The sequence below is a fragment of the Paramacrobiotus metropolitanus genome, unplaced genomic scaffold, assembly GCF_019649055.1.
Source record: "Paramacrobiotus metropolitanus isolate TYO unplaced genomic scaffold, Prichtersi_v1.0 Parri_scaffold0000025, whole genome shotgun sequence".
NCBI lineage: Eukaryota > Metazoa > Tardigrada > Eutardigrada > Parachela > Macrobiotidae > Paramacrobiotus > Paramacrobiotus metropolitanus.
The window spans coordinates 1,311,277-1,328,310 of NW_026570245.1; the positions used below are offsets into that span (position 1 = coordinate 1,311,277).

Sequence of the window (17,034 nt, forward strand, 5' to 3'; positions counted from 1 at the left end):
ATGTCTACAGGTGCCAGGTGGCCTGTTCGCGATGGGATTGGTGACGTGGGGCGGGGCCACGGTGTTGGGTGCGATGGGCCTCGTGGCGCTGCTGGCGAAGAAGAAATGGCTCGGTTTTTGTTACCCGATAAAAATGGGTGTGCCCTTTATAAATTACTTGCAATTCCTCAAGATGATATGAAGTTCTCTTGCAGTGGCTCGTGTGGCGTGGCTTAAGCGTTCCGTCAATGTTTTATTTACCGATGCTACTGCAAGAAAACTGCTCAAGTTTTTTTGAAAAATTTCAAGTACTTTGTGAAGGGCACACCCATCTTTATCGGACGAAAAAAACCGCAAGAAAATCGATTTCTGGAATTTACTATTTCAGTAATTTCACCTAACGACCATCGCTCATTTACTCATCATATTAAAGTGTTTTACTTGGATGACCATACGAGTACGGCCTGTACGGACTGCTAACGATTTTGGCTGTTTTTTCAACGTGGGAAATTTTTAATCATTTCAAATATGTACCCGTAGAGACCTTCAAGTGGCCACCTGTCAATGGGCGACATACCTTCAAGTTCAAACGTCCCGGTTGTCTCTGTGCTCATATCCGCTTATAAAAAGCGAGTGCTTGCTGCACCCGCACATGTGTGGTTGATAAGTGTAAGAAGCTGGCGTAGTGTAGTGGGTCTCGTGGCGTGGCTTACTCGCTTCAGCATTGGTTTTTTACAACGTAAAGAACTAAAAAACGGTTCAACCGATTTTAAACTTTTCAAATACTCTGTAAAGAGCAAGTTAAGCTGAACATGCAATACCAAAAAAACAGGAAGAAAACCGGTTCTGGGGCCAAATAACTGCAGCCGGGCCACTTAAAGGTATGTCGCCGATTGACTTAACATAGGTGGCCACTTGAAGGTCTATACGGGTAGTGTCTACCAGCGCAGACATTAATTTCTATTACTGGACACGTATGTGAATGGACACTTGGCACGTAAAGAACTTATTCTTTTCTTAGTACTATACGAAGTACTTTAATAAACAGTAATATGCCAAACAAAACAAGCCAGCGGTTCCGCTCGTGAACAGACAGGAAGGCGTTAACGGTTAGCCGGCAATGTTGGTCCGAAGTGGGCCGCGAGACACTGGTCAACGAAGATCGTTCACGGTGGTCGGTTGGGATAGTCGCTCCCAATCCATTCGTTCAACACTAACGCCGTCAGTGTGGTCAGCTTGGAGACATCCAGACCGGATTGGTTCGACATGCCGCACATATGATGCGGGTAATCGGTGGGTAGGCGCGGATCCGAAGTTTGATAGTAGCACAAAGTCTGCAAACAGAAATGATCCGACAGTCAACATACAGATCAAGGCTACTTCGCTTTGAATAGTATTGGTCCAAGCGAAGTATGACAAATTAGTGGTTTAACTGGAGAAGCGTGTTGTACTGCTTTGCTCAAACAGCGTTTGACTCTAGCTGTCGTGAAAGCCAAGCGACCCGGCACAAAATTTGTAGTCTAGTAGGGAATGGCCATCAAAATAATACGTTGCACGCCGGATGTTGCGCGTGCAAACGAAGTTTATGCCTATATACACACATCGCTTGGCTACACAAGGTTAAAAAGCAATCAAAAAAGTGTCTGGCAGTGCGCGAAAACAACAGTTCCCGTGGAATGTACCCGAATTTAGCGCTACATAAAGCGGGTCACCATAGTTGACAGCGGACCACTTAAACCACCTTATGGGTAGGTGACTACTGCCTGGAAATGTCCGGCTGTCCATGCAGACGGCAATGTGTATTGACCACCAAAGAAAACTTAGAAAAGTAAAAGAGCAGCGTACCTCCATAAGGAACTCTTCGCTTTCATTGCCATCCTCGCTGGCATGTTGCGCCATCCTGGCACGGATACGCTCTGCCAATGCCGCTCGATTCAACGGCTTGCAGAGAACCAGACCGTTTTCGAAGAGTCCCACAACTGTCGTTCAGTTTCCTGGGGCGACTGCCCACTGAAGGAGTGCAGCGCTACCGTCGCGTGCAAACCACCATCAGACAGGCGACCTTTCTTCAGAATCACGCTGTCGGCCAGCGGGGAACACCCCGCGATCAGCTCCGCTGTTTGCCATATAAATCTGGGAAAAGTTATGCCGGCGCCCATGTAGAAAGTACAGTCATGAAATACCAGCGCCCGTAGGCGTCCGCTGCTGACCAGGCACTGGAGGAGGCCGGTCATGTGGATATGTTGACGCAGGTTCCCACTGTGCAGCTGTGAAAGAACCACCATCCTGGTAGTGCTGCGGAGACACTTGATTGCACCAGCCACCAGCCAATACGTGTAGGCGTGCGAGTAATGCGACACCGCGCCATACCCCGCCTTATGCCCGGACACGCGCACATCGGCAAAGTGCCCGTCCGTGCAGAGCAGGGTGTTCCATAACGGGCACATCCGCCGACAGCGACAGCGCCTGATGGAGTCGAGAGCGCGAAAGACTTCCAGCAACAGCACGGGCTGTAGCGGCATACCATCACCATTTGAGGTGCTGGTAGGCCCTCGATGAAGCATGGGCGGCGCTGTTGGGGTGGGAATGGCCCTCGTCGCTTTCTCTTGCGCCGAGGCGTACATCTCTGCCTGCAACCAGACACATCCTTCATTCATGCGAGGGCAACTAACGATTCTCGCCAGAATGGCGCCCTATGGCGGTTGGGAGCCGTGCGCCGGGAAGTCATCGTAGGCCCATAGCAACACTCGTTTTCCTGCCATTGTTTAAGCAACACGAGTTCGCACATTATTCTGCTTACTAGTGCAAAACCACATGAAAATTAACAGAACACAAAGCTATACTACAGAGTCTGTAGGGGTGGTTCGTGAACCCACATCATTGCATGAGAGCGAGCGCCAATACCGCTGGAAAATGGTATTGGGATTGTGGAATTTGAGAAGCGTGACGCGTACGCTCTTCGTGGCGTCAGACAAACTTTATGCTCTTGACGAAGACTTAATTGCAGCACCTCGCGCTTCGCGCTCGGTGCAAACTAATTGGGCGACGCATGCCTGATAAAAAAGTGTAATGTGCCCTGTAAATTGTGCGGCGTTGCCGATGGCCGTTGTGGGACGCCTTACGTGCGTGCGACCGTCTTCGCGTGTTACGTAGCGCATTCGCAAGTCCCGTTTTCGCGTGTGAGGATGGAAGCGGCTCATGTACAGCGAGAAAGTCTTCGAAGTATTTTCAACACTTTGCGCCGTGGTGCAGTGGTACTGCCTACGCGGATCATACGATGTAGCCGGGGTTAGTAGTAATATGCCTGTCTCGACCGGCTTTTAGATGTGGGACGCTGATAAGAGCGTCCCGGGATGACGTCCCGTTTTTCAAAAATAATTTAGAAAATTCTGAAAAAATTCCTAATGACCTAGAAAAATTCGTAAAAATAGGGTAAATATGTGTTAAATAGAGAAACGTGTTTGAACATGAAAGCTTGAATGCAACGGTGGTATTTATAGCCAAAATAGGAACTGACGGAAAGTTAATTACTAGCTGATGGACTTGTACAATCGTATATTATCGTTCCTTGAATGGGGTGTTCATCTTGGACCCCTTTGGAACTGGCTAAGGCTGGCTTTGAATGTACTGGTTATGAGGACTTAATTACGTGTAGTTATTGTCTTGGAACTATTAGTGCACGGAACATAAAGGGTACACCGGTTGCAACACATAAAATTTATTTTCCGGATTGTAAAATGTCGAGATCAGAAAGTGAAGTTACCAGCTGTAGTGACACCGAAGCGGACGCAGACGTTTATGATGGAGAGGCTAGCGAGGAGGAATTTGCTGGATTCGAGGTGTACAGCAAGGACATCATTACCAAGGTTTACTGCCCAAAATGCAATCCTATGAAAGCCGCTTCGCTACTTTTGCTCGTTGGCCAAGCAGTCCACATCAACATCCACAAGAAATGGCTGCAGCGGGTTTTACTTTATAAACTATTGTATACTGACACGCTGTTTTTACTGTGGCATGGGAAGAGATTGCTGGAGAGAAAATGAAGACCCTTGGGAGATTCATGCTGCCTTAAGACCGCAGTGTCCGTATTTGATGGAGCAGAAGGGGAAAGTTTTATAAATACGATTCAGCAGAAGAAACAGAACAAATATAGAAATGCATCTAAAGAAGGTTAGATTGGCAGTAAAAGAGTAAATACCGTATTACAACTAAGCTTTCGATATTGTAGATGAAGACGCGCTGCTGTGGCCAGACAACGTGGCCGAAGAAGAAAAATTCTACAAGCTTTACAGTTCTATAGTTGGGAGCACGTGATGGAAGCCTTACGCCGGCGTCCGAGTGCGAGAATCATGGCCCAGTCGGAGCTGGGTTTCTGGTCTGTTCCCTGGCTTGAACAGGGTTGCCGGGACAGCGAAAGGCGTGAAAGGTTATTGGCTTTATATAGTGGCCCTGCATTGCTGAACGGTAAATCAGTTTTGTGGTATTAACAGAAATGCGAGAATGAAGGGTAATAGCGAGGAACATCTGCGGGCAGTAAGAGAGCATTGGCGACGAATATTCCTACGTTCTCCAGCAGATCATCTGGCCGAAGTGAAAGACGAAAAGCTGTGTAAAATTTGTTACACAAATGTCATCACGCAGGTTCTATATCCATGTGGTCATTTTGTTGTTTGCAACTGTTGTGTGAAGGACTGTGATGGTTGCCCAATGTGTCGTTCCGTCATAAAAAAAATCTTGCCAGTGTATTTTTGTTAAAAAAAAGAACAAGCTGTGGCTTGCTACTGAAATTTTTTTGTTTTATGTTAAGCTACCAGGGGATTGAACCCCAGACCTTATCCTATAAAATTGTTTAGTTTACGAGTAAGCCACAACATGTTCTGGTGAAAGTTGATTAAAGTTTTGCATCTATTTGATTACTTACTGGAAATCCACAACGCACTCTGCGCAAAAGGAACCGGCAACGACGGATTCGACCAATAGTTATTAAGAGCAGTTGCATTACTACCAGCGTTATGTATCAGCTTTCACGGAAGCTAGTCAAACATTCAAGTTTGTTACAGGACATACAAGGAACAAGCAGCATTGGACATGACCAAGATATGGTAACGTCTATTGCTGAAGTTCCGTGGTACACGTCCTCCCTATATTTGCAAAGCCAATACTTTTTAAGTTCCAATTCACATTGAGGTGTACATGGAACTGGTGGCTATGGAAATGACCAATTACAATTGAGGTAATTTCCATTACTACCAGCGCTACGTATCAACTCTCATAAAAGTCTGTCAAACATTCAAAAATACTGCAGGACGTACAAAGAACCAATAATAATGATGGATATGACCAACGTGCGGTAATGTCCATCATTATGGCTCCTTGATACAGACCGTCGACTTATTTATGAAGCCTATACCTTGAGTTCTGAATCGCATTGAGGTGAACATGGAGCTAGTCGCAATGGAAATGACCAATAGAAACTACGGTGATGTCCATTACTACCAGCGCAATGTACAACTCACAAAAGTGTAACGGGAATTACTGATCGTAACAGATTAGATATTTGATCACATTCCTTTCAAAGCAGTTCCTGGTAACTGAACTGGTTTCGGTCCTGCTCAGTAGTCGTAGTAAGCTACATGGATTCGATCAATCCAGTTTAACTCAACCACGATTACAGAGCAATACCGTATATATGAACAAATAAACAAGTGAAAACTCTGCAGGGTCATAGTATGAACCCTGCTCAGGTCAGTAAAAAAAGGAAATATTGAGCCCAAAAGGTCACGACGCTGACGGTCCTGCTTAGTAATCGTAGTCAGTCCAAAGGATTTGGTCAATCCATTTTGAACTGATCTAAAATATCCAAGCAATACCGTGACGGGGAATGGCGGGCGAGACAAGGTCGCTAGGGCCATAATATCCAACTGGCACCGAACAACTCTGAACCACTTTATACACCAAAGTTGGTTCAAGAACGGAAGACGACTGAATTTTGCTGTTGAAATATTGGGCTTTATATACCATGTTTGAGAACTGCTGACCGGAAATGGCAGATACTATCTTTGTTGTAACTGGTATATAAGAGCTGAAATGTTTGCAACTGTGGCTACCATGAAGCATGTCAGTACCATGGCGCAGATGTACGACAACACATTAGCGGTAATGTACGAGGCCGAGATTTTGCCTTTTGTAGGTTCCTATAGCCAACTGCAGTGGAGTTTGGCTGAAATGTAAAGGCCAACGTGATAACGTTCAAGGGAAGTTTGATTGGATGGAGATTGAAGGTCAACAGGAGAGCGATTAGTATTCATCCATCTCTTACCGATGGAGGCAAAGAAACTACACGAAGCGTTGACTCATGAAAGACATCCATCCGGCTGAAGTCCGTCGAAGGATTAAGCTGGGACATGGAAGTGGAAGCTACAACATACTGCTCAAAGTTATTGTTAAATCATCCAGAGATGGTGCTGGAGCTGCCTTTATTGGCCCAAAAGAAGTTGTGTAACATTCTACAGGCGTATGAGCGCGAAATAAATGAAGCGTGTGCTGGCTAGCTGTTATTGATGGCAATATTGAATAAAGTCTATTTAAGGTGGTTGTTGTATATAGTACAGAAAAACCATATCGTTAATCAGAGAATATCTTTACACTGCAAAACAAAACGAACGCCATATCGAACACAATGGACGCTACATCAGATATAATGTACGGAGCGGTGATTAAACCGTTAGACCAGGGAGAATGCGAAGCGAGCTGGGATTTGAAACGAGGTACAAAAGTTAATATCATAACGGGCAAGGGAGGCCGTTTTAAGCGATTGCAACTTGTGGACGAACAGGCAGGGCGAGAGTGTCCTGGACGTTTGGTGCTGCAGAAGCATACGACATCCATGAATTATTAAAAAAGTCCAAAATGGTTAAAAAATTTAAAGATACACAACCGGAATCACCTTGGACATTGAAATAGAGTACGAACTGGATTGTTCAAGAATGGCATTAGTCAACGCTCATGGGTTCTCCATCCACTTTAAGAGTTACGACCAGTATATGCTGTATCATATACTGCACGGTTTCTGGAAGAAATTAAGATAGCACTAGAGACCGATACGGCTGCGGGTGTAAAGTCTATTTAAGGCCTTAGGAGTTCAAGTTTCAGAGTATAAGGCAACGACCTGCAAGTTTCTAGAACGTCGTTTTTTTTTATTAAAAACAACCATGGAGTTCAAGACGATTGTTTTCCTCCTGTGTGCTCCATCGGTGTTCGGCGGTTTGGCAAGTGATAATTCAACCTTTAATAGTGACACTGAGATGTTTGTCAGGGACGTTGTGAAGGAAATTCACGGTAAAACAAATATAAAAACAGAGGGTCGTCTGAAAGTCAAATAAAAAAAACAATTGTTTAGATTTGGCACCGGGTATGAACATCATGGTCGATGGCTGGTTATGCAAAATTCTCCACGTGGGGTATGAAGTCCCCAAGCCTAAGAAGCCAGAAGATTTTTTTTCTAGTCTACCAGTTAACCCGAATTGTTCAAGCTGGTGGGAGCCACAGTTTTTGAGAGGTCGCTATCGGCTTCCGCTACCCCGACCTGTGAACGGTGACTCTGACCTAGGCCTGTATGTTGGGAAAGTCATGCAGGTCGCACAGTACTGCTGTAAAATAGTATCGCGTCGGGCTGGTTATCAGTCATGGTGGAAATGATCCTTGAACGGTATCGATCCTATAAAGGTGACCCTAACGCTACCATACCGATGGCCGGTATATAAACCGAGAAACATGCAAGCGGTTAGTACGGCAGTGTAAAAATGTCTGAAGTCAACGAAGACTACGATAGTGGTGGAGACTCTCTTCTGGTTGAAGATGGCGAATTGCAAGATTCTCCAGTAAGCTCAACAAGGTCTGTTCCACCGCAAGTACCGGACTCAGCTTCAGTACCAAGCGCTGAAACCGGAGCGTCACCAGCCACGCCAACTCCGCCACAACCACCGCTACGGCCAGAACCAGCAACTGCGTCGACTTTAGCGCCTGCGGCGGATAGGCCGTATCGTCTACCATTGGGCGCTTTGAGTGGATACACTTTGGTTTGGTTGGATCCCCCGGGAGCGCCTACCAGAAGAACGGACACAGCGACTCCTGGGCGTGCTGCAGCAGGCTATCGGCTGCAACATGAATTCAGACGGTTCGTATACCGTCTGCACTCGTTTCAACACCGGAACTGGACACTGCGTACACCGTCAGCGGCGCGTTTTGCGAGAGCCGGCTTCTTTTACACGGGATTGCGTGACCTAGTGAAGTGTATTCATTGTGGACTAGAGTTAGAAAACTGGGAGCCGCATGACGACCCACAAGCTGAGCATGACTGGCATAGCGGAACGTCCTGCAGACCAGATCGCCCGCCGCAAGAAATATGATGTTAAAACTGACGTTTTTGTTTAAAAAAAAAGAATATCGTTTTTTCGTATGTTTATTAGTTTATGGCAGAGCAGTGGTCTATTAAAGCGGAGAGGACTTAGTCAAAAAAAAAATGAACTTTGATAAGATTCATGTGAACATTAAAACAGTAGCAAGCGAAGTTCGGCTGCCGTAGTACGCACACCCAATTCCGACTTTGCACCCAAAATATTAACTTTACCAGAGGTAAAAATTACACAAGTTGCTTCCGGTAGATGGACGCTTAGACCAGGAAACAGTTCAGGTTCATAACAAGGCCTGTAGCAGTGCAGCTTTTTAAAGACGTCATCTAGTTTCAATGGTCTATTCATGTCCCAAGACGCTACTACATTAACTATTTCGAAGTCCGTAACGTACGCATCGGTATAGCCTAACATGTGCATATCGTTACAATAGAGTTCGAGAAGCTCTTCAGCATTACGCTCGGTAACAGCTCCGTTTACGGTAATCCGACCATTGCTGTATAGTTGACAGTGACTTTTGTATGGACGCATTCGGCGAATAGTAAGTCCTGAAAAATGTTGGGATCGTACGGAATCTGAGAAGGTCTGCAATATCTTGAAGATCAAAGCCACAATTCAGTTTACCAACTGCGACTATATTTTTTATTGATGCCGCCATGACAGCAGTAATTCAAAACAATTTCGTGGAGCTGGAAAGTCAGCCAAAACTCGTAACTCCTTTTGGAATGATGATTTGCGGTCCTACAATGGTTGGAAAATCGTCTTTGTCTTCCGCCTTATCGAGCAACGAAAAGAAATGATGACTTCGACTCCGAGAAGAGTGGTATATGCATACAATCAGTGGCAGAATGGATACGATGCTTTGAAAGTTCAGTGTCCAGAAACAGAGTTTGTGAAAGGACTGAGTGACCTTTTTTCGGACGAGGATTTTTCGATAAAGAGGTGACAAATTTACTGATTGTGGATGATTTGGCACACGAGATGGCAAAAAATGAGCAGGCCAGTAATCTGTTCACGCAAGGAATTCACCATAAAACCTGAGCGTTATTTATATTACCCAGAACCTGTACAAACAAGGAAAAGCGATGCGTGATATAACACTAAATTGTCAGTATATGGTGCTGTTTAAGAATGCTCGGGACCTCGGCCAGATCGATATCTTACAACGTCAAACAAAACTAAAGTGCCTTGCGCAAGCGTACGCGGCTTGCACGTCAGAAAACTATCAACCGCTCTTAATTGACCTTACCCCGGCTTGTCCATCTTATTTAAGGCTGCGATCGCATTTGTTTCCTAAAGAGACAAGGAGAATTTATACTGATCATCTGCCATCACTGAGCCTAAAAAATGGCAAGTAAAGCGAAGGAGATTGCCCCGTTTTTGCTTACCCTTAACCGGGCAAAGCCTAAGCAACGAAGAGCACTGTTGAAGCAGTGTTGCGATAAACACCATATAAGGGGTATTCAAGAGCTTGCCTTGAACCTTATTAAAGGACGAGTCCCCTTAAAGCCTCATCAGCTGACAGCGTGTAAAAGTGCAAGACTCCCATAAAGCTTCTAGCATCTCCAAGTGTATCACTTCAAAAGAAAAACGTATACTATTACAACGAGGAGGATTCTTACCCGCTCTATTACCATTACTAGCATCAGCCGTTATAAGCGCAGTGACAGCAAACCACCAATAAGCATATAAAAAAAACATGGAAACCTATATGCTAATACCAAAACGGCAAGCGGAGAAACGGCGCACGGAGGTTGAGCTAGCACTAAACCAAGTACCCCAGAAGCTTCCAAAATCCTTTCTCTAGAACAGCTGACAACGGAAACTTTGGCTAACAAAGCCTATCGGAATATCAGAAAGCACAATTACTTTCATCTAGTCTGCAGCGGTTTTTAGCGCTGCGGCCGTACGCTTTAGATGATACGAGCGGTAGCCAAACCAATCCAAATATTTCCCAGGAAGGATCCCAGCCTTTGAAAAAATTCGTAAACCGAAACCTATATTTAAGCAGATGGTAAAAGAACTTCAGCTCGACGAAAACAGTCACTTTTAAAAAAGCATGCCGCCAGTATATTTGGCAAAGCAGGTACCGGTACACCGGTGCGCCAACAACCGTTAAGCGGTGAAAACAGCCAGTACGCAACGCCTGCAAGTTCCCTTCAAGGTCACAAGGAAAACGGAAAGTGTATGAGGACATGATCACGCCAAGCAAAATCGGCCATCCAAAATCAAAAAAACGACTTCAAACAACGTTAAACAAAATACATAATTTAAGAAATCGAGATCGGGTAGACTATTACGCCGTTGAAAATAAATATGATGATCCACAGCTGGGCTTTGGAAAAGAAAACTTCAGCAACACAAGCGCTTAAAGTGGTTAGTTATTTAAGAATAGCAGGCATGGCGGGGTGCATACCAGTCAGCCTGAACTTTGGAGAGGGTATGAAGCTGACCTTTATTTCATCATGCTGTGCTGGGGATAAAGATTCGGAAGACTCAAACGTCAGTAAAGACAATAGCTTTGGTCAAAACAAAACAAAGTTGACGTCAGTGTCCAAGTTGACCTAACTAAAGATGGGAGAAGCGGAGTACGTGAGTGCGGCGCAAGTGGCAAGCCTGGGGAGTGGAACGATTCCGGAAGCATCAAACCGTGTCAAGCGAACTTAATCAGCATGACAAAGCCCTAAAGCTTCTGCAAGGAATTGACGCCTACACTTACATAAGCCGTCTCGGCGGAAATTCCGCAGAAATCCGGTAGTTTCAATACAGTTCGGTGAACAATACATGGCTGACCTGATGGATGTGTCCCGTTACGCAAAACAGAATAAACATAAAAAATTTCTGCTGGTTGTTGTGGACAGTTTTTCCAAAAAAGTAGCATGCGAAATGCTGACAAACAAAAGCAGTGAATACGTTCTTCCTGCCCTGGAGAAAGCCTTTTCTCGTTTGTATGGACCACCTATGTATTTACAAGTGGATAGAGGTACTACACACACACACATAGGATGGAACCGTCGTAAGCGTCGCAAACTAACTGTATTATTCGTTCACAGGGCGTAAATTTTACAACAAACCAGTTCAAAACTACATGAAACAGAACGGCGTCGTTATGTTTTCTGAAGAGAACTGTGAAATTAAAGCTAACATGGCAGAACGATTCATCCGAACGTTACGAGAGCGTCTCATGCGACTGATGACCGCTCGTGATGGAGTGTAAAATATTATGACAAGTTACAGGACATTATTCACAGCTACAACAGCACACCTCACACGGCGCATGGATTGGCGCCGAATGACGTCAATCGAGAAAATTCGCTTTAGTGTTTCAGCGATTACAGTCCAACAGTAATAACAAAAGCAAAGCTAAGGTACCGCTATTTAAGGACGGAGACACAGTGCGTCTTCGTTTGCAAAAGCAGCTTTTTAAGAAAGGCGCTGATGTGAAGTACACAAAAAAGCTATATCGAGTGAATAAGGTAATCAAGCATCGCGTACCTGTGTATGAAGTGGAACCTGCCGACGGTGGACCCAGTGTAATTGGAAAGTTTTATGAGCAAGAGCTATCAAAAGTAGCTGACGGAAATGGCTAGTGTTGTTGGAAACAGTACACCGTTTTACGTAACATTACCAAGCGATGCGTCAATGGACATGTATCCCAAGAACAGTGCGCAAATGTGGAAGACTAAACTAAAAATTCCAATTTCCTTATCGGGCCGGTGGGAAGTGGGTTTGGTGGAATTGCAATATACAAACTCAATCTACAACATACCAAAAGAGCAAGAACTAACTGTTAACGAGTACGATGTCATCAGTGACACTTCCTTGTCATCGGTTCAGAATACGATCATCATTCCACCGGGTCTATATACATTGAAGGCGCTAATTGACGTAATTGAGCGACAGTCGCCAAACTCGGTAGACTTAAAAGGTCGCAATGTTACTCCCTCACGCCTTCGCACAAATAACAGTACCACAAAGGTGTTCAATATACGTTATAATCCTGTAACGCTCAAGACGGAAGTATCGTTTAATAGCTTGCGTGGCAAGCTGCGTTTTTCCGAAAACGATGACCGATTGAAAGGGTTACTTGGTTTTGTGCAGACTCAACACGATATAGACCCTTTAGACTTTAAAGATCTTGACGGTGTTCCTTCAAAATTTCGTTACTATATTGAAGAAATGATAGAAGAAGATGGGACGCCAGCTGAACCGTTCGGAAGAATTCTAGTACTTTTATTACTCCTCGACCTTATCTATGGTACCTACTTAAAAGAAAACAACCGCTGAATGTTGATACGTTGGACGTACCAATGGTGGTAGCGTCCAATAAATCTGCCAACATGCAACATAACAACACAACAATGTATGTTTATTCGGACATTGTGGAGTTTTCAGCGTTAGGCGATCAAACCGCACAAGTTTTACGTTCTATGCCTATTAAAGGAGAACCGTTTGATCTCATAACGGAACGATTCGACCAACCACATTATGTACCACTAGTACGTAATTTCATCGAAACCATCGAAATCAACTTGAGCTCCGAAGACGAAGATTTTAAATTTCAGGCGGGAAAATCATTAGTGAAACTGCATTTTAGGCCTGTTCGTTGAAACGTTATAGCTCTAGCTGTTATCATGGCTGCGCCCCATAACCTTGTGCTCTTTGAACCTGATTCAAGTCTATTTGAGGAGCTGTTTGAACAGAATCAGATTGGTTATGGTCCATTAGGCAGATATCGGAGTTCAGGTCTACAAAGCGGTTCAGGCTTAGCAGACTTTTTCCGAACAGTGTTTTCGCGCGTCTCCAAATTCACCGCACCGCTCGTTCGAAGCGCTCTACCCCATGCTAGAGCAGCATTAGAGTCAGCAAAACCTCACTTGAAGCAAGCTGCTCAAAAGTGTAGCCACCAGTGCTGCGGAAAAGGTGACTGAAAAGCTAGGGAAAATATTGAGCCAGCTCAGCCTTCAGACGCAGCAGTAACCTCTACTGAAGCCCCTCAACTCGTGACTGTTAAACAGCAAACTGGTAGCGGAAGTAAACGCAAACGCCCTACTAAACATTCAAAAAGAGAAAAAACACGAAACGACGAAAGCACCGTACTAGTAACGGTTCTTTGATAAGTATCCCGATATTTTCTAAAAAAACTACAAAATGCCTGAATATCTCCTACCACACTCAGAGCCGGCCATGTCTAGTGACATGAACCTGTTCTCCGTACCGGCATCGTTAACGGAACGTTTCAGCTATGAGACACAAGAGTATGGACCAGAGTCGGCGCCTCCGGAAGACTCACCATTAAGCGGTAACCTGTCTTTCTTTATCCCGCCGTCATCCAACGGTCTGCTCTCGCTCACGGATACGTGTTTTGAGTGTGAATTAAGTATAAAGAAAAAGAACGCCACAAATGCATGGGTGAACCTAGAGAACAATGATAACGTAGCGCCTGTTAATTATATTGTGCATAGTTTGTTCAAACAAATTCATTTTACTGTGGCGAACAAGGTGATCTCTGACTGTTCACCTTATTATCCCTATCGCGCTATAATGGAGGTTCTAACAAGTTATACTGAAGATGCCATGAAAAGCCAGCTAACGAGCGGCGGATTTTATTTCGACACACCAGGCAAGATGGAACATGCCACAGAGAACACTGGTGAAGCAAAGCGCAAGGAGCTATTTGCTTTAAGTGCTAGCGTTCAGTTATCGGGAAAGATTTTCACGGACTTATGCGTACAATCAAAACCTTTGCTCACAGGCGTGCCCGTGCACGTTAGCCTATACTTTAACAATTCAGAATTTTATTTACGATCATGGAATACTGGTGCGGCGGCTGCAACAGAATACAAGGCATTTATGAAACATCCACGCATAACCGTACGACGCTATATCCCATCACCGGATTTCATGAACGCTATTACACAAAAGTTACAAACAACAACAGCCAAATACCACATTGAACGCGCAGAATTAAAGGCGCGTGCTATTCCTGCTGGCACCCAAACCATAGCCTTTTCTGACCTCAAGTACGGCCAACTACCTAAGGTGGTATTTATTGCTTTTGTGCAATCGGACCGCTTCCATGGCACAACAAGCCTCAATCCGTTTGTATTTGATCATTGTCGCGTTCGTCAAATCTGTATTAATGTGGATGGAAGCAATACCCAACGATACCCTACATGTGTGACTTTCCAAACAACCGCTATTTAAAGTGTTATGACGGCTTCTTGGATGTTTTGAATCAAAAAAACCATCCAGCTGGAGCCCATATTCTGGATCGTCATACATACGCAAAAGGATACACAGTGTTCGCTTTTGACCTGACGCCAACGGCTACAGGCTTAGGGCCCATGACGCTAATTCGATCAGGGACAGTGGGCCTGGAAGTAACTTTTGCCACACCACTAACTAATGCCTATCAAATGCTGGCTTGGATAACGTGCGACCATTTAATAGAATTCACCAATTTACGCCAGGTTATTTGCGACTATGCGTCGTAATTAAACAACAAATCGTCACAATGAACGAACAGGAAATTCGGAATATCATGTGGTCACAGTACAACCCCGCTTCGCACATGCTGAGATCGGTGTTTCGCGGCGTTTACGCCCTAGATGAGCTACAGCAGCAGCATCTTACAGAGGTCGACCTACCTGCTGCGTTTATTGTAAACACTGATCCAGCCAGCGAACCCGGAACACATTGGATTGCCGTCTACGTTGAGTGCCCCTCATTTATTGAAGTTTTCGATTCCTACGGCAAACCCGTGGCCTATTATAGTCAGTCACTTGAAAATTTTCTGAAAACGCAACTCATCGGCCAGCCTGCGTCATCACCACCGTTGCCCCTATACGAACAGCGAGCTGTTTTACAACAGCCATTGTCCACTACCTGCGCTCAACACTGCATGTTTTTTATAGTAATGCGATCAGTATGTCGCTTTTCCTATTCCTACATCATTCATAACCTATATCGAATTGATAATCAATTTCAAAACGACTTGATGGTTCGTAACTTTATTAATGACTTTTTCAATGCAAAAACACGTGTTTATAATTTTGAAGCATTCTACTAACAATTACCTCGCAAAATCAAGGGATAGCGCTGCGCGCACACACCTTTGGTTTTGCAGAGGCCTGCGTGGCAATTAAAATGACAAATCGACTTGGGGCCGCCAACGCGAATCAAAATATTTACAAATAACATCAGTAATAAATGATTACGAATATACTGAAACTGATGATATAGCGATTAAAATTACCTAAACGAGCTAAGATGATTGCTTGAAAACCAAACAGGCACACACCACACATACACAGAAACATTCATACTAGTTCGTTTGAACTGCTCCTTGAAACGCTGCAGCATTTCAGCACACAGTCGATCTCCGTGCATTACCAGAAATTCGTCCGGCTTGAAGTGGTACGCCTCCAGCAAGTTGCGTTCCGCATTATGATGCGAGTGCGCTGCTTCGTCAGCATAGCGGTACGGCAGTTGCTTGAGAAACAGCCCCAGCAGAGTCTTTTCCACATCCTTACAGACATAGCTTCGCATACGGTCCGTTAGTTGTATACGATCCGAGTAGCGGCATGCAGTATGGCCATCATGAGCTCCAGGTTGCAGCGGATCAGCAAAGGTATCCTCCATAAGGTGGCAAAGCTTGCATTCTTGCGTCAGGCGTTTGCAAAGCGCTCCATCATAGGCCACGGTAGCTTCTCAAAATATCCTGGTAGTCGGCTTGGCAGACTTGCATGGTAGGGTACCCGGATCGTCCCTTCAGCACCTCATACGTATGCTTAAGGATGGTTCCGTTGTCCAAAAGTTCACAGAACGCCGTCCAGTTCTTTCACTACAATTGCAACAAACAACACAACCATAATAATATCAATAAGCCAAACGGTTATGAAATAACCAAAAAATAAGTAAATTTGGGTATTAATTATGCTGCTATCACTAGAACACAACACTCACTTCATCGCAAGTCGTTTTCACTGGGTGAGCCGATGACCACCTTTGTTCCCGGTTCTTTCAGGCTGTTTGCTTCAAGGTAAACCCGAATGTTGGCAATGGGTACTTCGTCAAGCCTGAGGAGAAGCAACCGCAGAAATATAATAATGTGCCATAGAAACAAAAGCACAAGGTTGTTATATGAATGACTTTCTTACCATCCCCAGTTAAAGTAACCTCCGCCCAGGTCATGCATTGCCGTAATGGGTGTAGAGCCTTCGTCATAATTGATCAGTCTTTCCAGTTGTCCACAGTTGTAAACCCATTAGTTTGGCAAACTGCTTCGCATCTAACTCGACATGCTTGGACGCTAAACTCGGAACCCACTGACCCTCCTGATTTTTATCAAACTCCCAATAATGTATCGCAAACGGTTGTTCATCAAGTAAACTGCAATGAATTTTTCTCCTCAAATTTAATTACGGCCCACCTTCGTACTGAAATGCAACCTGCCCTGGGTAAACCCACGCCGAGCTAAGCTAACTGCATCGGTTTTAGGCTTGCGCGAGTCCGCGGTGACCTTACGTTTCTTAGTACCAGTAATAGTTAATGCCCTACAGGCTGAAGTGATGCCGGAATAGTCGACAACGATGGTGATGACGACAAGGCAGCCAAAAGGTCACTGTTATCACCTGATACA

General features: G+C 44.8%; 1 protein-coding gene across 1 annotated transcript; it reads right to left on the bottom strand.

The window, feature by feature from the left end:
• Positions 1 to 591: 591 nt before the first annotated feature.
• LOC129587589 (uncharacterized) lies at positions 592 to 2,624 on the bottom strand. Its single transcript, XM_055481398.1, has 2 exons — positions 1,825 to 2,624; positions 592 to 1,313 (listed from the first exon to the last, which is right to left on the bottom strand). Exon 1 carries the CDS (start codon positions 2,601 to 2,603, stop codon positions 1,914 to 1,916), a length of 690 nt encoding a protein of 229 aa, XP_055337373.1. The 5' UTR covers positions 2,604 to 2,624; the 3' UTR covers positions 592 to 1,313; positions 1,825 to 1,913.
• Positions 2,625 to 17,034: the final 14,410 nt, after the last annotated feature.

Bases quoted from the DNA above. Each gene is read 5' to 3' on its own strand.
- LOC129587589 (XM_055481398.1), bottom strand. From the start codon at position 2,603: ATGTACGCCTCGGCGCAAGAGAAAGCGACGAGGGCCATTCCCACCCCA.